Below are 23787 nucleotides of genomic sequence, written 5' to 3' on the forward strand. Positions count from 1 at the left end.
GAGACAAAGAGACTCTGTCTCAAAAAAAAGAAAAAAAGAAAATTCAAACAATCTCAGCTAATTAGACAAGTGGCCAAACGTGACAACTTATAAGTCCAGCTCCAAAAGCCAACTGCCTGAGTTCAAAATGGAGGATATATGATTTAATAAGTGTTAAAGAAAAAGACCTGGAGGATCTTATCGATCACAGGCTAAATTGGTGCAAATAAGGCTGCCAAGTTTAGTGTCTAAATAAGGAAAGTGATAGTCTGCCACTTTGTCCTTCAGTTGTTTAGTCTGGGTCCAATTTTTTTTTTTTTTTTGAGGGGGACGGAGTCTCGCTCTGTCGCCCAGGCTGGAGTGCAGTGGTGCGATCTGGGCTCACTGCAACCTCCGCCTTTCAGGTTCAAGCGATTCTCCTGCCTCAGCCTCCTGTGTAGCTGGGATTACAGGCGCGCACCACCACGCCCAGCTAATTTTTGTATTTTTAGTAGAGACGGGGTTTCACCATGTTGGTCAGGCTGGTCTCGAACTCCTGACCTCGTGATCCACCCACCTTGGCCTCCCAAAGTGCTGGGATTACAGGCCTGAGCCACCGCACCGGGCCTGGAGCCCACAGCAATCTTTAACTAGGGACTATGAAGAAAGGAGGGATTGGTCTTTTTTTCATCATCCTAGAAGGCAAAGCAAAAACCAGTGAGTTTAAGTTACAAGAAGTTAGATTTTTTGTCAACAAGCATTTTCAAACACTTAGGGGGAAAAATGTATGTAGAAAAAGTGTTGAAGCACAGCCTGGAATTTGCTTGTCTGGAGTGTTATCAAGGGTAAATCACATATCGGGGTCACACTAGATTACCTCTAATGTCTTTCCAGCTATAAGATTTTGTTAACTTACGAAGTATCCTATAATCTCGTTTCTAAAATTGCTAATTATAGTTTTTTTTTTTTTGGAGTTGGAGTCTCCCTCTATCACCCAGGCTGGAGTGCAATGGCATGATCTCGGCTCACTGCAACCTCCGCCTCCTGGGTTCAAGCGATTCTCCTGCCTCAGCCTCCCAAGTAGCTGGGATTACAGGTGCCTGTCACCAAGCCTGGCTAATTTATTGTATTTTTAGTAGAGACAGGGTTTCACCGTGTTGGCCAAGCTGGTTTCGAACTTCTGACCTCAGGTGATCTACCCACCTCAGTCTCCCAAAGTGGCTGGGATTACAAATGTGAGCCACCACGCCCGACCCTTTTTTTTTGTTGGGGGTGGGTGGGATGGAGTCTCGCTGTCACCCAGGCTGAAGTGCAGCAGCTTGATCTTGGCTTACTGCAACTTCCACTTCCCAGGTTCAAGAGATTTTCCTGCCTCAGCCTCCCAAGTAACTGGGATAACAGGTGCATGCCACCACATCTGGATAATTTTTGTATTTTTAGTAGATGGGGTTTTACCATGTTTTACTGTGTTGGTCAGGCTGGTCTTGAACCTCTGACCACAAGTGATCTGCCCACCTCAGCCACCAAAGTGCTGGGATCACAGGTGTGAGCCACTGTGCCCAGCCAAGTTGCTGATTATACTTAAGGAAGCACACTGGACAAAGAGGGATGAAACATACATTATACTTATACACAAATGGAAGTGAGTACCTTATATAAAGGGGAAAATAATGTGTTATTCTTTTTTATTGTGAAAATGGATTTCTTTTTCCAATGTTTCAAATATACAAGCAGAATTGTTTGTTTGCCAATAAATATAATAAATTGAAGCAGAAGTTCAAAAATTAACAGCCACAATAGTTTATTTACAATTGAACTCTTTATAAGATATTTACAAGACAACCAATTTTACACATCAGAAATGGTATCAAAAGTTATGAATTACAACACAGACAACAATATGAAATGGGCATAAAACAAAGCTGAAGTAGACAGACAAGCAATTTTTTTTAATTTATTAACACTAGCTTAAACTTTGTTAAAGAAAAACAAACAACTATGTTTTAGGAGAACTGCAGGGCCTTCAGTTGAAGATTGAATTCACAGTGTTGTATCCCATGTAGGGAAAAATAAGACTAATTTTCCCCCCACACTCTAACACACTGTAATTTTGCACTTGGAACTTTGCTAATCTACTGTCCAACCTCCTTCTCAACAAAGTCAAATCAAAGGAGAATTAACCTAGAAGAGGGGACAATAAAATAAGAGGTCCTCAGGGAGAGGGAGAACCAAGGAAATAGAATCTACTTAAATCTGGCCAGATAGCACCTCGTGGATTCTTCTCAGTCTACTTCAAGTCAGAAACTGGGGAGTCCCCTGGGTAGGGCACAAACACAATGGTTAAATTTGCTAACTCATACCCAAAATTAGGAACCCAACACATGCTGAAATCAAGAAGAAACTGAGAGGGATCAAAGAACAAAGTCAAGAGACACTGATTGGGTCTTTTTTCTTTCTGGACACGTTACAAAGAAATACCACATAGGTAAGAGTAAGAAAACTGAACAGCCTGCCACATTAAAATGATGGAGAACAAAGAAAATCTGGCCCAGTTTTTCTAGAAATCTCCTCCTTAAGGTGTGAGATGAGAGCCCCTAGTGGAATTAAGTCCTATTTCTCTCTACATCCTTGCTGCAATGAAGTTTACAGCAGGTTCCCTTATAGAGAGCCCACTCTCCTAAGCAGATGGAGTTACAAATGAAAACCCATAGCCACACACACACACACACACACACACACAAAAGGAGAAATAAGAGCAGCAAGATCATCCAAGAATACTACATGTGCTGCCAGAATAATTCCTTTAAAAGTCAAATCCAGGAAGCACAGATCAACATCTCACAAAAAGCTTTAGCAGTGGGAGGCCCCTGAGGAACTTTTCTTCTCTTCCCACAATGGTATCCCATTCTCTCTTCGTGCTCCACTGATGGGCCAGCCACACACCCTACATACCTTGGCTTCTCCTCTAAAAGTGCTAATAATCTGGGGACATATTCTCTTTAAGGATAAAAGCCCCTACCTTCTAGGAGATTAGACCCCTACTTGTTTTCACACAATAGTCCTGAAGACTAAAGAAAGGCAATTCCTATATATTTGAGACCAGAGGTCTTGGCTCTATTTTCCTTTCAGATAGTTAATAGGGATCTTACACTGAGACCAAAGTGGCCTGGGAGTGCTATCCTGATATTTTAACAAAACGGGAGGGGAGAGGACCAAGATGGTACACATACAAATTATTTTTACAAAGTGAATGGAGAAGCTCATTAGGTACATCTGTTTGTTTCAAGATGTAGACATTTGCCAGCCAAAGGAAGCACGTATTTCCACACTCTACCCCTACCCTCCCTAAGTCTCTATCCCACCACCAAGAGTTCTGCTAAAAGGATGAAGCCCAATGAAGGAATACTTGAGAAGTGATGTGATACAAGGACATTTATACAGGTTTTGGCATGCCATCCCAAATACTAAGTGCTTTTGTTTACAGCTGTAACTTGTTCTGAAACTAACCATCCCCACTTTCTTTTCCAAAGATTTTGGTTTTTGAGGAGTAAAGAAATTGTTATCCATTAACTGAAAAAATAATCACAGCCAAACATCCCTTCCCACATGACTGTATCACAGAATAGTTTCAAGTGAACAACTATCTTTTCAGACAGTTATCTACCAACTCTCCGATGTCTTTTCTACTCTATGAAGATGGCTTGCTTCATCGCTTCACTTGTCATTCCTCTTCCGGTCCTAAAGCTCATGGTGAGGTTGTTTGTTTTATTTTAGGGTTAAAAATCACTATACCCACTATAAGGAGGGTGTACCAGGGTGAGAAGAGTGCCATGCAGGCACAGCTCTAAAGGAAGGGGCTGCTTCATCTTCCACATGTCTAATGAAGAGAGCCCTTTTACCCCTTTAACATAGGCAAATGTATAGAAACAGACCCCTGAAACTTCTGAATCTGCCATCCTATAGCTTTAGCTTGAGAGCCCATTTCCCAAAAAAGGGAAAAGAAATCCCAATCACCCTCCATAACTCACAATTAGCTGAATTAAAGAGTTTTTGTGAAATCAGAGTAATGAAAACGAAGTCAAGGAAGTATGAAAGGGTATTATCAGCGAGTGATAACATATGTGAGGACAAAGGTCACATATATAGGTCTCTGCCACTCTCGGGAATGGCATGCTACAACTATCTGAAGACAGGGTTCTTGCCAGCACAGCTATTTCCTACACGTCCGGTGAGGTGTTTGCTTCTTCTGGATCTCCAATCTGCATCGGCTACGCTCATCCAACCAGGGTAGCTCAAAATTCCTGGCAAAAAAGGATGAGGAAATCAACTTGCAAGACTAGAAGGGATTCAGTGTGGACATGATAGCAACTACAAAAAAGTCACTATGTCCCTTACCACTCCTATCCCTGACTAGTTTGGAGTGTCTTTCCTGCCTCAAAGCCAGAGCAACTGTGTACCATTAAAGTGATGGAATCATCTATTTCTAACTCAAAAAGCAATACTCCTAATTATTGGCTTGGGAATCTTATTACAAAAGCTAGTTGCCCAGGTAGCCTCATTTCTGTCAAAGACCCATGGCTATCCCTAAGCCACCTGGTTCCACCTCATATCTAGGCTTCCATGAAGTCTGAAAAGGATGTGCAGGTTACCTGGAAGGGGAGAAAAAAAATGTATACTTACTGTGGAGTTAATTTTGGTAATGGTCGTCCAAATGCTACAACAGGCAAGAAGGGGGTAATCATCAAACTTTCAACTATGGGAGAAAGTCAAACGGGAGCGTATTAGTAATACAGATGGGAAATGTCTAGAAGCTATATCTGCTCCAAAATACACTTCATTCATTCAGAGCAAGTTGTACCCTGGAGCCTTGCACCCTCCTCCTCCTTCGAAAAACCTACTCTTTTAGATGGACACAACTTACCATCATCTGGCTCAGGGAAAAATGAGGTAACCTCAGGCTCAGATTCCTGAATTCCTTTCTTTTTATACATTCTGAGCTGCAGTCGCTGTAAAATTCTTTGTTCCCTGATCCTCTGAATATCCCATCTGGGAAAAACAAACAAAACAAAGAAACCCAACATTACTGTTTACCCAAAACCTGCTCTATAAAAGCAACTCACACAATCCAGATGCTAGGAAGACCCTTGCTGACTCCTCTAGACAGGGTAAAGAGAAATGACTGCCTTGTTAAGGGAGAGCTGTTTAGGTCTACCGTTTAGATCATGTGTTGGTGTTCCACAGAAAGTAGAATTGAGGAAGGTCATACACAAAAAGAGGCCAAACATGTTTACCTACAACAACTACCATTTCCAACTAAGATATTCAACCAACTGGGAAGCCAGTAATGTAAGAGTGTTAAGCACTCCAAGATTCTCCACAGCATGAAAAAGGGAGGTCAGGTTCCCTGATCCTCTGTCCTAGGTCCTAGGGCTCAGTTGTTTCCAGGATGGACATCTCTGGCCTCACCTTTTCCTTCTCTTCTCATCCAGCTCCAGTTTTGCATGCCGCTTCGAAAACACACTGTCATCCAGGTTCTGTGTAAAGAAAAGCAGCTGATAAGCTATTTATCACCATATATTAGTTACACACGTATACTAACTAATTTCCAGCTTCCAGGAACGTAAAATCTTTCACCTTCCGGTTCTACCTGAGTCTGTGGGTTCCATGGACAGTATGGGAACCTCCTGGTAACAGAATCAACAAAACACATACCCCTTTCCCCATCCACATCCTTTTAGAATCTCCAAATTTCAAAATCATTTCCGTAACTTTCCAAGGTAAACATCACATCAAACTAAAACCCCCAGACTGTCATAAACCCTCCCCGCCTCCATACTTTGTAAGAGTCTGACTTTAAAATAATCAAAACTTTAAGAGTCAAATGAGCTTGGAATATGTAATTTTATGGTTGAGGGGTACATGCTGTTTTGTGTGTGTGTGATGGAGTCACTCCGTCACCCAGGCTGGAGTGCAGTGGTGCGATCTTGGCTCACTGCAACCTCTGCCTCCTGGGTTCAAGCAATTCTCCCTGTCTCAGCCTCCCGAGTAGCTGGGATTACAGGTGTGTACCACCACGCCCGGCTAATTTTTGTATTTTTAGTGGAGATGGGGTTTCACCACATTGGCCAGGCTGATCTCTGACTCCTGACCTCAGGTGATCCACCTGTCTCAGCCTCCCAAAGTGCTGGGATTATAGGCGTAAGCCACCACACCCAGCCCTAACTTTTCTACTTAGCATAAAATCTACCTTTGTTTTGAACATTACCTAGCTATTTATTTTTTAATAAATCACTTAACTACTCTAGACCTGTTTTTTAATCTATAAAATGAAGGAGCTGGACTAGATAATTTCTCAAGTTTCTGTCTGGCCTTAAAATTATTTAATTCATCCATAGTACTATGACATTTTCCAGTTATACCGTCACATTCTATTTAATCTCTTACTCTCTTCAATTGAGTGCTCTTGGTTACCTACCTCCAAAAGGTCTGAAGGATTTGGGTCCCTTAGAGGCTCTACTGAGTGGTCCCTCCAAGAAGGAACTGAAAAAAAGAGAGAGAAAAAGAAAGGGAGGAGGGGTGGAACCACCCTTAAATCCAAAGTTGCACAACTATTCACTAGGATAAGAGGTCTCTCCCCAGAAGAGACAAAGTTACCAAGTGATAGGAATCCATTCTATGGCCTCCCTGAAGCCATATTCAGTGTCCTTGCTATGGTATAAAAGAACCTAAAATGCCATTGCAGTCTGCCAAACTCAGGATCACAAAAACCCTAAATCAATACCTGACAATTCATATAATGATGCTATAGCAGTTCCTGAAAAACAACTGAAATTTGTTGTCATTTTGAAGTCTATAGTAGTGTAATCAATCATACACCAAGAAATCTCACTCTCCCACATCCAGTGGATGGGGAATGCAGCTCCCAACCATCCACCATCCCACCAACCCCCACCCCAGGCCCAGCCAGCACAATTCCTATTCTACTCACCAGCCAAGACTGAAGTTTCTCCTGCAACACTTGATGGCATCAGACACCCTAAATAATGCAGGAAAGAAGAATAATCTCAGTGTAAAAAGAAAAAAAGCCCATACCCCAAATGGAGGAAAGGATCATCACTGAAGTTCTCACTAGGAAGCCATTTTGTTTTTTGAGTTGTTCTTTTGAGAATTTCTCTCTGGGGGAGGGGAAGAGGGAACAACAGACAAAAGAAAAGAAAATAAGCCCACCACTTTTTTTTTTTACACTGAGACGACTTCTTTTCTTCATTATTTAGGGTGGTTTCCCTGCAACAGTTGATGGCCAAGGATATCAAACCTTAAACTCAGAACATGGCAGGTGAGTAAAAGTTGACCCTATTTTTCAAATAAAAGATCAGTGTTCTCAAAACTTACATATGTAGTCTTCTTAAACAGCTCCCTCCTCCCTCCAAACAAACTACCTTGCTGGTCCAGCCTGAACAACATGCACAAAGACTTTGGCTCCCCTAGAACAAGCCATTGAGCCTTCCTCTTGAGATAGGGGCATCAAGAATAAGGATTCACATGTTTATTCACAACTCAGGCTCCTCAAGGGGCTGGGATCTCCCCAATTAGACTCCTTTGTTTCACTATGCCCACAATCTCAGAGGTGTTTGAAATTGTCTGTACTAGGGAAGAAAGGATTTTCAAAAATAGCCAGTCACACAGAACAGCTCTGGACCAAGCCATTACCCAATCCCGGATGGGAAGTTGCTTCACGTTTCTCTTAAGTTGTTACGCAGCATTGCCATGGCAGCAAAAGAGGTTAACCATTAAGGAAGAACCTGTTCAACTGACTGAACCAACAAAAATCTGAACCTAGATCAGGATCCTGATCTATCTCATGTACTCAAGTGTGAGGCCTAATAGAGGTTAGATCATTAAGACGACTAATCTAGCTTTCCCACTTAATTTTGTCACCAGAACAGCCAAACAAAGCCTGGAGAACGCTCTTGTCTCACTGGAATGGATTTCTATCCCCATCCTGCTAGGCAAGACACAGTGGTAGAAACTTGGGACTGCGGCTCTATCCTAGAAGGCCTCCCCAACCATTACCCCAGAGTAACCGCAGTGACTGACATAGACTAATATTACATGATTGAAGGCACATTCCAGTTACTGGTTGATGTAGAAGATAGGGGAGCATCTCTGTGTGGAAGCCATAAAGAAAAAAAAAAGGGAATGAAGACCAAGGTCCCACACCCCACACCCTCCCCAAGCAGCTCAGATATCCCAAGATAGTCCTTATTGTTTGAAAAATAGTTTGTAGACCATTTTATTTAAATATATGAACAACCAATGGGCTACTGCAATCCAAGTAAACTCTTCACATTTTAGAACCTTTGTGAAGTATAGTTAAGATAAAGTAAGACTGTTGGTCTTTGGCAGATTCCTCCTGCCCCCCAGACAGGGACATAGATATACAGATAAATGTTTATATAGTTAAAGAGTGGAGGCCCAGGTGAAAATTCCCCACCCCAAGCTGGCTCCCCAACCCAAAAATTACCATTGGCCCCTGAGAACACCCAAAGACCACCCTCCCAGATTTCACACAATATCAATTGCAGGAACAGTCGTGCATGGCAAAGTATAGTTCTATGCATTTCACAGCACAGAAAACCCTTCTTTCAGAGGGCATGCAAGTTGCCGGAGATTACACCCCCAAGTCTGGTGCTCTTGTGATGAGCAACTTACTGGCAAACACATCTCCCAGTGTTGTAAGCAGGCAAATACATTGAGCACATTTTGCTGTAATTCCATCTATTTGCAATGCCTGCACAGTGTCTGTCTCTGGCTGTTAACTTACTCATTCTTGACAGAACTCTGCTTTATTGATTGCACTTTTTTAAAAATGCCAAAGGCATTTTCACACTTGTTAGCTTGACCGCCACCACTAGGGTATAAGAGCAAGTGTTCTCTATGCCTTACTTGCTACAGTCTCCTCCTTCTTTGGAGAGGATTCCCGTAATGGTAACGGTGATGGGGGAGGCTGGTGCCAACGACACAAATACATTTCTGTGGTGGAAAGGTACGGCAAATCTTCTATCTCACTTGAGAAGGCTTTCTCCTTGGGATGGGTGCTGGGTCCCTTTTGGGGAGTGGAGAGTCTTGGTGGGGTGTCCACTGAAGACCGGGGCTTTTCTGGGGTTTCTTGGCTCCTCAATTCACGTTTACAAACAGTTTCAGATAAGGAACCACAGGGTTCCTCTTTAATAGGAGAGTGCTTAGGAGTTTTTGTTTTGACTTTTGAAAATTCAGGAGCCAGCTTTTTAACAGGAGTCTTTCTTTCTGTACTTCCAAATGGGGATTTCCTATTAGATAGGGAAGAAAACATTATAAAATTTATTGACACTTGAATAAAATCTAATTTGAACACATTCTGGAGCAAAAGAATAAGCTGGTTCTTTTGCCCCAAAATGACAAGTATTCAGGTACCTAAATATCTGGTGCTCATTTAGCAGTCATGAGCAGGAACAGCCCAGGCTTAGCAGTATATAAAATAGGCCCATAGTAAATTTTTTGTTTTGTTTTGTTTTGTTTTGTTTTTGAGACAGAGTCTTGCTCTGTCACCCAGGCTGGAGTGCAGTGGCATGATCTCGGCTCACTGCAATCTCTGCCTCCCGGGTTCAAGCAATTCTCCTATCTCAGCCTCCTGAGTAGCTGGGATTACAGGCATACACCACCATGCCTGGTTAATTTTTTTTGTATTTTTGATAAAGGCAGGGTTTCACCATATTGGTCAGACTGGTCTCAAATACCTGACCTCAGGTGATCCACCCACCTAGGCCTCCCAAAGTGCTGGGATTACCGGCATGAGCCACTGCACCTGGCCAGTAAATGTTGAACAAGGAATTTCCATGCTTAAGAATATTCAAGGTCCACCAGGCGCAGTGGCTCACGCCTGTAATCCCAGCACTTTGGAAGGCCAATGCAGGCGGATCACTTGAGGTCAGGAGTTCGAGACCAGCCTGGTCAATATGGTGAAACCCCGTCTCTACTAAAAAAAAAAAATACAAAAATTAGGCGTGGTGGCACATGCCTGTAATCCTAGCTACTTGAGAGGCTGAGGCAGGAGAATCACTTGACCCTGGGAGGCAGAGGTTGCAGTGAGCTGAGATCACACCACTGCACTCCAGCCTGGGCGACAGAGTGAGACTCTGTCTCAGAAAAAAAAAAAAAAAGAATATTCAAGGTCCTTTAGCCAACATTATGTACCACTACAACCCACATTAGGTGCACCTACTTCTCGTAATCCAGAGATCAGTCTCTTTCCTTTTCCCCCAACCCTGTACCACATTAATTGTAACCTTTATTTCCTTTTTCTTACTGTCTGCTGGCATTCTCTAGCCTCTTTCTTCTTCCCTTCTTCCCCCACCACATCCCAAGAAAGTCATCTCCCTTCCTCTTTACCAACCTAAATTTTAATACTTTTTTGGAGTCTCACTCTGTCACCCAGGGTGGAGTGCAGTGGTGCGATCTCTGCTTACTGCAACCTCCACCTCCTGGGTTCAAGCAATTCTCCTGCCTCAGCCTCCCAAGTAGCTGGGACTACAGGTGTATGCACCACACCCGGCTAATTTTTCTATTTTTAGTAGAGACAGGGTTTCACCGTGTTAGCCAGGATGGTCTCGATCTCCTGACCTCGTGATCCACCCGCCTCGGCCTCCCAAAGTGCTGGGATTACAGGCGTGAGCCACCGCACCCGGCTATACTTCTTTTTCAAGACTGATTTCTACTTAAAGTTTCACAATTCTAACCCAGAATAATTTTTAATATCCCTGAATCTTACAAAACTTAGTTTAATGTCTGTAATCCCAGCACTTCGGGAGGATCACTTGAGCCCAGGAGTTTGAGATCAGCCTGGGAAACAAAGTGAGAACCTGTCTCTACAAAAACTAAAAAAAGTTAGCCAAGCATGGTGAGTGCCTATGGTCCTAGCTACATGGGAGGCTGAAGTAGGAGGATCACTTGAGTCCAAGAGGTGGAAGATGAAGTGAGCCATGCTGGCGACACTTGCACCCCAGCCTGGATGACAGAGAGAGACCCTATCTCAAACAAACAAAAAACCTTAGTTTATATCAGGTGTTGTACATCTACGTATTTTACTGCATTTGAATTCTGAGTTTTCAAAATGTATGCCTATCCTTACAGTTGGGCTAATTTCTTTGAGTCCAAGGACAGTTCCATTTTTACCTTTTTTTTTTTTTTTTTCAATTGAGACAGGGTATCACTCCGTCACCCAGGCTGGAGTGCAGTGGTGCAGTAACAGCTCACCGTAGCCTCAACCTCCTGAGTAGCTGGGACTACAGGTGCATACCTCCAGGCCCGGCTAATTTTTGGATTTTTTGTAAAAATGAGGTCTCACTATGTTGCCCAGGCTGGTCTCAAACTCCTGGGTGCAAGCGATCCCTCCTTCCCCACTTTCCATACGTTCCATACTCCTTCCCCACCTTGCCCTCTCAAAGGGATTACAGGCCTGAGCCACCACGCCTGGCCTGTATTTTACTTTTCTATGTCTACCAATGCACGACACAATGAAGGAATTTAACACTTCCTAACTTGAAGTGAACTGCTATAGTTTTCTTTAAGAAACTCAGCTGTCATACTTGTTGCCCATTCTCTTTATGATGTAAGCTGCATTCAATAATTATTACTGTGACCAAAATACTCCTAAACAGACTTTTACAGTCTGCATAAGAATGTTTCAAGATAGTTTCTCAGCATAGAAGACTTCTTTTTTTTTTTTTTTTTTTTGACGGAGTCTCGCTCTGTTGCCAGGCTGGAGTGCAGTGGAGCAATCTCGGCTCACTGCAACCTCTGCCTCCCGGGTTCAAGTGATTCTCCTGCCTCAGCCTCCCGAGTAGCTGGGACTACAGGCGCCCGCCATCACGCCCGGCTAATTTTTTGTATTTTTAGTAGAGACGGGGTTTCACCATGTTGGCCAGGATGGTCTCTATCTCTTGACCTCATGATCCACCCACCTTGGCCTCCCAAAGTGCTGGGATTACAGGTGTAAGCCACCACACCCGGCCCTCTGCATAGAAGACTTCTAAAGCAAGTTATGATTGCTATAAAACCAATTCATAAATCCCAATCTCCTACTCTCAATCACTGGTAACAAGGGTCCTCATCAAACAAAGTTATCAGCACACCTTTTATGTCCCTTTCCACTCCGCCCACATGAGAAAGGCTTGGGAGGCAGAGTCTGGGATGTCTCGGAAAGCTCCGGCTGGCACTCCAGTTTAATTTTCTCAGATAGCTCTGTTTCCTCTCTCTCTTCAGTTTCATAGCCCTGAAACAGCTTGTGCCTTTCTTTCTCGTTATCCTTCTTTACCAGCTGCATCCGCCTTTCCATACGTTCAATCCGAGCAAGGAGCTAAAAGAGAGAGTAGCAAAATGCAGACTTAACACATAAAAAATTAAACACACAGATACTTAGCCCCATTTAGGAATCAGTATAGTCTTCTGCCTCTTTCTATGGACCACATCAACTCAACTTTTTAAATAGGCAGACATTAATCTGAACAGTTTTCCTTAAACAAAATAGAGAAGAGAAGGTATACTGTTAAATTTTAAGGGCTAACCTAGATGGGAAGAGGCATGGGGTAATTTGTAGTTCATTCTTCTGTAGGGAGATCCTCTCCACTGGGAAGGGCCGTAACATGCCTTTTAATGGCATGGTCTCTGCTACTGCTACCTGTGTGGCTCCAAGTTGGTTTGGGAGTTTCCAGAATTAATTGTATACATGTTTTGTTTGTTTGTTTTTGTTTTTGTTTTGAGACGGAGTTTTGCTCTTGTTGCCCAGGCTGGATTGCAATGGCTCACTGCAACCTCCGCCTCCCTGCCTCAGCCTCCCGAGTAGCTGGTATTTCAGGCGCCCGCCACCACACCGGGTAATTTTTGTATTTTTAGTAGAGGCAGGGTTTCACCATGTTGGCCAGGATGGTCTCTATCTCTTGACCTCGTGATCCACCTGCGTAGGCCTCCCAAAGTGCTGGGATTACAGGCGTGAGCCACCGCGCCCAGCCTACATGATCTTTTAAGAGGCCCTGAGATTGTCCAAATTCTGTCCTCTCTACTTCTACTCCAAAGCTCTATACACAACAGCAAAGTGCAAACAGTACATTGAGAAGGAATTAAGAGCTCATACAGTGCCACCAGGAATGGCAGTGTTATTTGAAAGGGGTATGTGTGGGAGGGGGTACTTTTAAAACAATGAACATTTCATTTGGAAAATAGAAATCAGTACCCATAAATTCCAACAATCATGACATAAACACATTCCTTTGTATTTGAGGTAACACAAAAAATTATACCTACTCATCTAAATATTTATTAAAATCAAAGTTCCTTTAGTTTTAGTTAAAAGGAAGGACTAAAAAACTAAACAGAAAATGGAACTCTATTAGTATTGAAAACTTTGTGTTAGTTTAGTTTTGAGAAAAGGTGTTGTGCTACTTATACTCTATTACAAGAATTTTATCTGGGTTAGACAGTGATGTTAACGCTGCCTTCATTACATTCATTGCATAGATTTCAGACAAGGCCAAACAACAACTGGAATAAGTGAAACAAGCTTAAGCAATATTAAGATTGCAATACACAACAGAAGCAGTGAGTACCAAGTTCAGACTGACACTCTATCCTTAACTCACCCCACTTTTCCTGACTAGGAAAGCCTGCAAAGGGGCCATTACCTCAGGAACTGAGCAGAAACCTCCACAATCAGCAGAGAACCCCCCTATCAGCCATACTCTCATTTCATCTCCTTGTATATGTTTTGATTCACAGCCCCTAACCACCATTTGTGGGTGACATTTCCTTGATTTTTTTCTCCTTCACTGGTCCTTCTCTTCCCACTCCCCCCATACAAGGATATGATGTGTTGTAATTACGGTACCATCACACCCCTAGACTGCAGTACAGTCTGAGCAGTGCCACCTCCATGTTGAGTAACTTCCACAAATCAACACCATGAGATATTTTAATGAGACCTGCCCCAGCTCCCAATCCACCTTGCAGAATGCATTCTCCAATAAAACAGCCACCCGATGAGATTCATTTGGAAAGCAAACAAAATGAATAGCCGCTTGCTCCCTTGCTCAGCTCTTAGCGCACACGACGCCAGAGAGAAAGAGGAGAGAGGGAGAGATGAGGACGGCGGGGAGGGAGGGAGAGAGAGAGACAGACAGAGAGAAAGGGAAAGAGAGAGGGAGGGAGGAAGAGGGAGGGAGAGAGGGAGAGAGAGACTGCTGCAGCCTGAGCACAACAATTGTAGAAACCATGTTTATTTTTAGGCAGCTGTAAGGTATGCTAGCACAGTAATACCCCCCACCCCAGCTTCCCTCATATCTGAAGGAATATGTTTTAACGCGGAGATGCCCTTAACTACTGCTGCAGTAAAAACAAGCCTGTGTCGTCCAAGCTCCTCAGAAGTAAAGAAATAATAAACAACTTTCCTACTCCCTAAGATTCTAAAATAAGGATGGGGAGGTCTATTTAATACATTTAATAAGCTTACTTTCCCCTGATGCCCTAAAATCTTCCAGTTTCAAACACCATGCTTATAAAAGGGACCTGATCAGTGGGTCATGTATTAGAACTCAGGTTCCTATTAAAAGCTGTCTGAAATCAAAGGCAGTGATTCTCTTAATATCATTTAAGAAAACTAAAATAGGATTCCATGTAAATCACCTCTACCCCTGTGCCCACTAAAAGGCCTACTGCCCTCCTATCTAAAGATGCTGCAGCAGTGGTGAAAGCAACAGCTGCTTGCTACAGCCCTCTCCTCCACCGTGCATTTCTAACGCAATAGCTCTTTAATTTAACCCTTCCATAAGGACACAACACCTACACCCCACCCTTTCATTTTTAACCTCTCACAGATCACGTCTTTTTCCACTAAACGTCTTTCCCACACGTCTGGGGCTGTCATTTTAAATTAACCCTTTGGCACCTGAAACCCCTCCCCCTCCCCCTGAGAGGTTGCCCTTTAACCCTTCCCTCCAACCCAACGTGTCTGTGAGCCTGGCTCCCAGAGACCCAGCGCCTAAGATACTCCTTTGCCGGTGGCCAACCTCCTTTACCCCTAACCCGGGGGTGCCTTAACCTCCTACAGCCCCCTTCCCCCGAGCATGCGCACAACTCGCTCCTCGGCCCGAATGCAGATTAACCCCTCCCGTACCGTGTCTCTCTCTGACTTCAGCTCCTCGATCTCCTTTTCCTTGGCCTGCAGCTGCTGCTGCTGCTGTTCGATGAGGTCCAATTGCAGCAGAAGGATCTGTTTGAGGCAGGCGGCCTGACTGGAGGCTCCCGAGCCGCCACCACCCCCGAGAGGGCTCTTCCTCATACTCTTCCATCTGCCCTCGCTGGCCGCCAGGGTCCCGGCGGTGGCGGTGGGCGCGAGGGGTGGCGGCCCGGGCAGAGGTAGTGGTGGGGGTCCCGCCGGGTCCGAGGCGGTGGCAGCGGGGGAGGCCGCCCCACCCTTGTCCCCAGCCCAGGGCGTAGGCTCTTTGGCCGCCGCCACGAGAGAGCCCGTCTGAATGGGCAGCACCGCCTGATACTTGGGCCGGGGGCTGCAGCCGGCTCCGGCTGCGGCAGGCTCCCCCCCAATGCCGGCTTGCTTGGTGGCCGGGGGCGGACAGGGCAAGGGCACCGAACCGCCCCAGCTCTCTTCCTGCTGCCCGGGGGCCGCCCCGGCCGGGAGTAACAAGCCCCGGCCCTTGCCGCCGCAGCCGGCCGGGGAAGGCGCGGGGCTCCCGCCCTGGGAGGAGGCCAGCGGGGGCCCCGGCTCCTTGAGCTTACGGTGCCGGGGGAGGAAGTGGGCTTCGGCCGCCCCGGGCTCGTCCTCGGGCCCGCCCAGCGCCGCAGCCCGCTCGTAGTCCAGTCGCTGCTCAGGATTGCCGCCGGCAGGGGCCGCGGCCGCCTTGAACACCGCGGATCTCATGGTCATAGTGGTCCGGAGCAGCGCCGGGCACCGAGGCGGAGGAGGGGGTGGGGAAGGGGCGAGGTGCGGGGGGTCGAGGACTGAGGGGGGGGAGGGGAGTTTGGCGGGCTCGCCTCAGCAGCGCGGCAGCAGGCCTCCGCTAGCGCGGCTCCTCCGGGGCCCGGGCGCCATCCCGCCGGCGTGCGGAGACGTGGAGGCCGCGGCTGAGGCCCGCCGCCGGCCCATGGGGGCCTCGCCGCCGCCTCTGCTGCCGCCGCCGCCGCCTTCGCCTCAGAGGCAGGAGCTCGCACCCAGCCGCCCCCGAGCTCATCCCCGGAGCTCGCTTCGGCCCCCCCTGGCCCGGCCGGGCCCGCCTCGTCTCCCCACCCCGCACCCCCCCTTCCCCGCCCCGGCCCCCCGCCCCGGAGCTCGCCTCAACCGCCCCGAGCCTCCATTTCCCCCCCCTCCTCCTCAGGAGGGGGTGGAGGGCTGGGTCCGCCCAAAGCCCTCCTACTCCGGGAGAGGGGGTCTGTCGCCTCTCCCGGGGGTCTCCGCGGCTCGGGGTCCCCCTCCCCCCCAGTCACCCCCGGCGCCTCAGCGTTTCCCTTTAAAAAAACGGAGCCGCTCGTAGCCGCCACCGCCGCAGCCGCCGCCGACCGGAGGACGCATGCGCGGGGAGGGGAGCGGGCGGGAGTGCACCGGGAGCCGAGAGGAGGGAGGCGGGCCGCGCTATTGTGAAAGGGGCCGCCGCCGCCGCCTCGAGGGGGGCAGGGAGGGGACCGCAGGGGCCGGGGGCCGGCGAGGGGAGGCCGGGGCTGAGGGGCGAGGACCGAGGAGCGCGCGGAGGAGCGGGGTGAAGGTGGGCTGCCGAGGGAGGGGCGAGCCGGGGGAGGGTCTGGAGGGGGAAGAAGGGCGAGGGCGGCCGCGGGGAGAAGGGGAAAGCGGAGGCTCCCCGGGAAAAAGAAGCGCGAGAGAATGGAGTTGAGAGGAAGGAAGGAGGATACAGGCGGCCAATGTGTGGCCTACGTGGGAGCGCCCCGAGCGCTCCACGTCCCCGGCCTGCGCCGGGCGGCCCCTTCCCCGGGCATCTTGGCAACGCGCCTGGCCCAAGCCGGAGGGGCCCCGCGGCCCCGCACGCCTCCTGGACCAGTCAGGATCCAGGCTCCTCTTTGAGCCCGCGGGTGTTTCATGGGGGTAGAAGTCTAACCCCTCCACCCCCTCTCCTCCCCAGCAGTCCCACGCGGGTATGGGAGAGAATGAAGTTCTTTGTCTCTAAGGGATTCAAACCAGAAACGGAGGGACCTCTGGTTCCCAGAGGGAGGAAAATCCATGATGTCTGCTGCCCAGGGAGCTATTGCCACCGCCTCCTTGGGGTGAAGTATTGCCAGCTACCAACAGTTCCTTCCCAACGGCCATCTTCCAGCCTTCTTAAACGACTCCTAGCATCTTCGGGAGGCTCCTGAAGGACTGAAGCAAAGGAAATCTCTGAAGGGATTTAGTCCTTGAAAGGGAGTAGGGATACTTAGGGTGTTCTGTGTTGAGCGCTTCTTCCTATCTCTCCAGCTTCATGTATGTGTGTCTTTATGTCCAAGCAATTGAGCCAACAAGTCCTCAGAATTCCTTGTGAAAAAAACTTTTTTTTTTTTTTTTGAGACGGATTCTCACTCTGTCGCCCAGGCTGGAGTGCAATGGTGCAATTCAGCTCACTGCACCCTCCGCCTCCGGGGTTCAAGCGATTCTCCTGCCTCAGCCTCCCGAGTAGCTGGGATTACAGTCACGCGCCACCACGCCCAGCTAATTTTGTATTTTTAGTAGAGACAGGATTTCTCCTTGGTCAGGCTGGTCTGGAACTCCCGACTTCAGGTGATCCGCCCGCCTCGGCCTCCCAAAGTGGTGGGATTACAGGTGTGAGCCACCGTGCCCAGCCCTGAAATAGTCTTAATTGCTTGTTTTTCTTTTTTGTCTGAGGTGTGCTTTTTAAAATCTCTATGGAGATGGAGAAGACTGACATTCTCTGGCCTGATGTGAAAACCTCTCATTAAAACTGTGTCTGTGCTTTGTGGGCTGAAAGCATGAAACACTGGAAATTTTAAACAAACGGATGTGAATGTGTTAAGAAGCCAAGAGTCCGGCCCTCTTTCACCAGACTGTATGGCCTCAGATCAGCAAGGGAAGTATTGAGCTTAGGGACACCAAGTAATGGAGTGAGCAGGGATGAGAGGGCACATAGAATGTGGTGATCTCTTTCCATGTCAAGGCTTGTGTGTTTGTGGCACTGGGGTCTCGCTGTGTCCCCAAGGCTAGAGTACAGTGGCACAATTATGGTTCACTGCAGCCTCAACCTCCAGGGCTCAAGTGATCCTCCCACCTCAGTCTCCTGAGTAGCTGGGACAACAGGCTTGGGCTGCCACACCTGGCTAACTTTTTATTTTTTTGTAGAGACGGGCCTTTGTAATACCAGCCTTTGTTGCCCAGGCTGGTATTGAACTCGCTCAAGCGATCCTCCCACGTGGGCGTCCCAAAGTGCTGGGATTATAGGAGTGAGCCACTGTGCCCAGCCTTCAGCGTCAAGACTTTCTGCACCATCTCTACGCTGACAGCTCCGTAATTTATATTTCTTTCTGGACTCATCCCCTAACTCCAGAATCATATATCCAACTGTCTAGTATACATACCCAGTTGGATGTCTAATAGGTATTTCTTTTTTTTGAGATGGAGTCTTGCTCTGTCGCCCAGGCTGGAGTGCTGGAGTGCAGTGGCACGATCTCGGCTCACTGCGAGCTCCTCCCGGGTTCACGCCATTCTGCCTCAGCCTCCCCAGTAGCTGGGACTACAGGCGCCTGCCACTACGCCTGGCTAATTTTTTGTATTTTTTAGTAGAGACGTGGTTTCACTGTGTTAGTCAGGATGGTCTCATCTCCTGACCTCGTGATCTGCCCGCCTCGGCCTCCCAGAGTGCTGGGATTACAGGTGTGAACCACCGCGCCCGGCCTAGGTATTTCAAACTTACATCTAAAAATCAAGCTCCCGAATTCCTCCCACCCAAATACCACTTCTACAGTCTTACTCTTTTTTTTTTTTGAGACGGAGTCTTGCTCTGTTGCCCAGGCTGGAGTGCAGTGGCACAATCTCAGCCCACTGCAACCTCTCCACCTCCCGGGTTCAAGCGATTCTCCTGCCTCAGCCTCCAGAGTAGCTGGGATTACAGGCATGCACCACCATGCCCAGCTAATTTGTGTATTTTTAGTAGAGACGGGGTTTCACCATGTTGGTCAGGCTGGTCTCAAACGCCTGACCTCATGATCCGCTCACCTCAGCCACCCAAAGCTGGGATTACAGGCGTAAGCCACCGCGCCCAGCCCAGTCTTCCTCTCTTTGTCACCCCATTGCCTTTCAAAATGTATGTCCAAGGCTGGACGTCGTGGCTCGTGCCTGTTACCCCAGCACTTAGGGAGGCCGAGGTGGGCGGATCACAAGGTCAGGAGATCGAGACCATCCTGGCTAACATGGCGAAAGCCCGTCTCTACTAAAAATACAAAAAATTAGCCAGGCATGGTGGCGGGCGCTTGTAGTCCCAGCTACTCGGGAGGCTGAGGCAGGAGAATGGCGTGAACCCAGGAGGCAGAGCTTGCAGTGAGCCGAGATCGCGCCACTGCACTCCAGCCTGGCGACAGAGTGAGAGTCCGTCTCAAAAAAAAAAAAAAAATTTAGCCGGGCCTGGTGGCAGGGGCCTGTAGTCCCAGCTACTCGGGAGGCTGAGGCAGGAGAATGGGGTGAACCCGGGAGGCAGAGCTTGCAGTCAGCTGAGATCCCACCACTGCACTCCAGCCTGGGTGACAGAGGGAGACTCCATCTCAAAAAAAAAAAAAAATATATATATATATATACACACACACACATATATATATATATATATGTATGTCCAAAATCCCACAGTTTCTCAACACCTCCACAACTTCCACCCTGGCCTCTGCCACACAATCCTATCTCGCTTGTTTTAATTGCAGTAACTGTAATTGGTCTCTCAGTTTCAACCTTTGCCTTCCATCACTTAAGTCTACTCAGCAGCCACAGTGGTCCTGGTAAGATGGGAGTGAGATCATGATCTTTCTCCACTCAGAACCCTCTCATGGCTTCCCATCTCACTTGGAGTAAAAGTAAAATCATTAAGGCTTGTAGGATCTGGCTCCCTGGTACTGCTCTCTGTTTAGTTTCTACTGTTATTCACTCCTTTCTGTTGGCCTTCAGGCCCTTGCAGTTGCTGTTCCCTCTACCTAGATCCCTCTTCCTTCAGATGTCCACATGACTTCCTCCCTCACCTCCTTCAGCTCTTTACTGTATGTCAGCTGAGACCTTTGGCCCCGCTATGTATACTCACAGCCTTCTCCAAACCGCCTCTTCCCTTTTTTTGCTTGATTTTTCTCCTTAGCATGTATTACCTCTAATTTACCTTATTACCTTATCCTCCCCCACTACAATGTAAACTTCATAGTTTTGGGGGGTTTGTTTGTTTTTTGAGACGGAGTCTCACTCTTACCCAGGCTGGAGTGCAGTGGTGTAATCTCGGCTCACCGCAACCTCTGCCTCCCAGGTTCGAGTGACTCTTCTGCCTCGGCTGCCCAAGTAGCTGGGATTACAGGCGTGCACCACCACGCCTGGCTAATTTTTGTGTTTTTAGTAGAGACGGGGTTTTGCCATGTTGACCAGGCTGGTATCAAACTCTTGACCTCGAGAGATCCACCTGCCTCAGCTTCCCAAAGTGCTGGGATTAAAAGTGTGAGCCACAGCACTGGGCTGCTTCATGTTTTGTTGCTGCCATATCCTCAGCACCTAGAACCATACCTGCCACAAAGTAGGCATTTAATAAATATTGGTTAAATGATTAAATGAGCTGTTTAGATATATTAAGAGAAAGCATCTATCTACCTTTGACCTTTAGCTTGACTGAGGGTGGCAGTTCTATTAAAAAATAGGGCCGGGTGTGGTGGCTCACGCCTGTAATCTCAACACTTTGGGAGGCCAAGGCATGAGGATCACTTGAAGCCAGGCGTTTGGGACAAGCCTGGGCAACATAGTGAGACCCTGTCTCTACAAAAAATTTAAAAATTATGGCTGGGTCTGGTGGCTCATACCTGTAATCCTAGCACTTTGGGAGGCCGAGGCAGGCAGATCACTTGAGGTGAGGAGTTTGAGACCAGCCTGGCCAACATGGTGAAACCCCCAGTCTCTACTAAAAATCCAAAAATTAGAGTAGGAGACCGTGTGGCCTTAATGGATAAGGTGTCTGACTTCAGATCAGAAGATTGAGGGTTTGAGTCCCTTTGTGGTCATAACGTTTGGCCGGGTGCGGTGGCTCATGCCTGTAATCCCAGCACTTTAGGAGGCCGAGGCAGGTGGATCACCTGAGGTCAGGAGTTTGAGACCAGCCTGGCCAACGTGATGAAACCCCGTCTCTACTAAAAATGCAAAAATTAGCTGGGCATGGTGGTGGATGCCTGTAATCCCAGCTACTCGGGAGGCTGAGGCAGGAGAATCGCTTGAACCTGAGAGGCGGAGGTTGCAGTGAGTCGAGATCGTGCCATCGCACTCCAGCCTGGGCGACACAGCAAGACTCCCATCTCAAACAAACAAACAAACAAAAATTAGCCAGATGTGGTGGCGCACACCTGTAATCTCGGCTACACAGGATGCTGAGACAGGAGAATCGCTTGAACCCGGGAGGCAGAGGTTGCAGTGAGCCAAGATCAAGCCACTGCACTCCAGCCTGGGTAGCAGAGTGAGGCTCTGTCTCAAAAAAAAAAAAAAAATTAGCCGAGCATTGTGGTGCATGCCTGTAGTCCTAGCTACTTGGGAGGCTAAGGCAGGAGGATTGTTTGAGCCCGAGAGGCTGAGGTTATAGTGAGCTATGATCACACTGCTGAACTCCAGCCTGGTTGATAGAGCAAGACTCTGTCTCTAAAAAAATAGTGAAACCTAGAGAAGAGTAAATTTGTCTAGGAACAAATTTGAACATACCATCTGGAAGGAATTAAGGAGGAAGTGACAACTGAGGTGGGCCTTGAAGGTTGAGATCAAAGGACATTTCAGGCAGAGGTAAGAACATTGCAGCTGGGCACAGTGGCTCACACCTGTAATCCCAGCACTTTGGGAGGCCGAGGCGGGCAGATCACGAGGTCAGGAGATCAAGACCATCCTGGCTAAGACGGTGAAACCCCGTCTCTACTAAAAATTAAAAAAAATAGCCGGGCGTACTGGCAGGCGCCTGTAGTCCCAGCTACTTGGGAGGCTGAGGCAGAATGGCATGAACCTGGGAGGCAGAGCTTGCAGTGAGCTGAGATCGCGCCACTGCACTCCAGCCTGGGAGACAGTGAGACTCTGTCTCAAAAAAAAATTAGCTGGGCGTGGTGGCATGTGCCTGTAGTCCCTCCTAATAGGGAGGCTAAGGCAAGACAGGAGAATCACTCAAACCCAGAAGGCGGAGGTTGCAGTGAGCCGAGATCTCACCACTGCACTCTAGTCTGGGTGAGAAGAGCGCAACTCCGTTTCAAAAAAAAAAAAAGGATGTAACTGTAGAAAATGGGAGAAGTTCATTGGAGTGTAGCTCTGGATAGTGGGGGATGTAGGGGATAAAACAGATTTAGACCAGATTATGAAGGTCTGAAGGCCCAATTAAGGAATGTATAATTTATCAGCCTTGGTGAAACATCAGAGGATTTCCACCAAAGTATAGAATGATTAGATTTGTGTATCTGAAAGCTAACTTCAATATTTGCGTCTCTGCACCAAAAGCCGGAGGCCAACTTGAAGGCTGTTAGTGCAGGTGTGAGATGATGAGTGGTTAAGATACTAGTAGTATGGGGATATAGAGGGAATGACAGGAGGAGACTCAGCTGTTAAGAGCAAAGTTTCTGGTGTGAAACTGCAAATAGCAATCACAGTTCTCCCGTTTAGTGGCTGTTATTTAACCTCTACCTCAGGTTGCTTATCTGTAAAATGACTATACTAATACCTTACTTCACAGGGTTATTGTGAGGATTAAATGAGATAATCCATGTAAAATGTTTATCATAGCATGTGGCACCTAGTAATGCTTGATAATGTAGTTATCACATTATTACTAATTGGCAGCATTTGTTGATCAATAGAAAGTGGGGTGAGGGAGAAGGAGGGCTTTACCGTCAAATTTCTAAGACTAACCAGCTGGCAATTCCATGAATAAATTATATGTTTTCTTCCTCTCTAGCCCAATTGTGGTTCCAGGCCAGCACCTTCAGTATCACCTGGAAACTTGTTAGATATGCAAATTCTTGGCTTCTCACCTTAGACCTAATGAATAAGAAACTGTGGGGTGAGATGCAGCACGTGGTGTTTTAACAAGCCCTCCAGGTGATTCTGATGTACTTCAAGTTTGAGAACCACTGCTTGGGACTTTACAACTGGGGTTGGTTAACTTTATTTTTTTTTTAAACGGGGTCTGGCTGTGTTGCCCAGGCTGGAGTCCAGTAGCTGTTCACAGACATTATCATACCTCGAACTCCCAGGCTCAAGTGATACTCTTACCTCAGCCTCCTGAGTCACCAGGACTACAGGTATGCACCACCATGCCTGGCTAATTTTTACATGACATGGGGCCTCACCATGTTGCCCAGGCTGGTCTCAAACTCCTGGGCTCAAGTGACCCATCCGCCTTGGCCTCTCAAAGTGCTGGGACTACAAGCATGAGCCACTGTGCCTGGTCTCAACATTTTTTTTTTCTGGAAACTTTACAGCTCTGAAATCCAAAGTCTAGGATTTCACTGCTCCAGACTAAGTAAACATGCTTTTCCCCACCAAAGCCAAAACTGGAATTTTTGGATTGGAGGTCTGATCTTGATCTCAATACACAG

General features: G+C 47.4%; 1 protein-coding gene and 1 long non-coding RNA gene across 4 annotated transcripts; one reads left to right on the forward strand and one right to left on the reverse strand.

Moving 5' to 3' along the window:
* Positions 1-1734: 1734 nt before the first annotated feature.
* Positions 1735-17134, reverse strand: MSL1 (MSL complex subunit 1). Of its 3 annotated transcripts, XM_063599056.1 has the most exons (10): positions 15781-15909; positions 15161-15256; positions 12129-12352; positions 8905-9287; positions 6947-6994; positions 6434-6498; positions 5425-5492; positions 4880-5004; positions 4639-4711; positions 1735-4259 (listed from the first exon to the last, which is right to left on the reverse strand). In XM_063599056.1, exons 3-10 carry the CDS (start codon positions 12329-12331, stop codon positions 4169-4171), a joined length of 1056 nt encoding a protein of 351 aa, XP_063455126.1. In that variant the 5' UTR covers positions 12332-12352; positions 15161-15256; positions 15781-15909; the 3' UTR covers positions 1735-4168. The 3 variants fall into 3 exon arrangements, with proteins under 3 accessions (XP_063455126.1, XP_003831473.2, XP_008955020.2); XM_003831425.5 differs by having other exon boundaries at positions 15161-17134; XM_008956772.5 differs by lacking the exon at positions 6947-6994 and having other exon boundaries at positions 15161-17134.
* Positions 16707-23136, forward strand: LOC134729501 (uncharacterized). Its single transcript, XR_010110643.1, has 2 exons — positions 16707-16760; positions 17133-23136. It is a non-coding gene; the product is annotated as an uncharacterized LOC134729501 (long non-coding RNA).
* The last annotated feature ends 651 nt before the right edge of the window (positions 23137-23787 follow it).

The sequence above is a fragment of the Pan paniscus genome, chromosome 19 (genome assembly GCF_029289425.2).
Source record: "Pan paniscus chromosome 19, NHGRI_mPanPan1-v2.0_pri, whole genome shotgun sequence".
In the NCBI taxonomy this organism is placed as follows: domain Eukaryota; kingdom Metazoa; phylum Chordata; class Mammalia; order Primates; family Hominidae; genus Pan; species Pan paniscus.

Excerpts from the sequence above, each read along its gene's own strand:
- MSL1 (XM_003831425.5), bottom strand. The coding sequence starts at position 15,928 with ATGACCATGAGATCCGCGGTGTTCAAGGCGGCCGCGGCCCCTGCCGGC. Across the intron at positions 12,353-15,160 it reads TGAAGTCAGAGAGAGACACG|CTCCTTGCTCGGATTGAACG; the intron begins GTACGGGAGGGG and ends TCTCTCTTTTAG. Across the intron at positions 5,493-6,433 it reads ATCCTTCAGACCTTTTGGAG|AACCTGGATGACAGTGTGTT; the intron begins GTAGGTAACCAA and ends TTCTTTACACAG.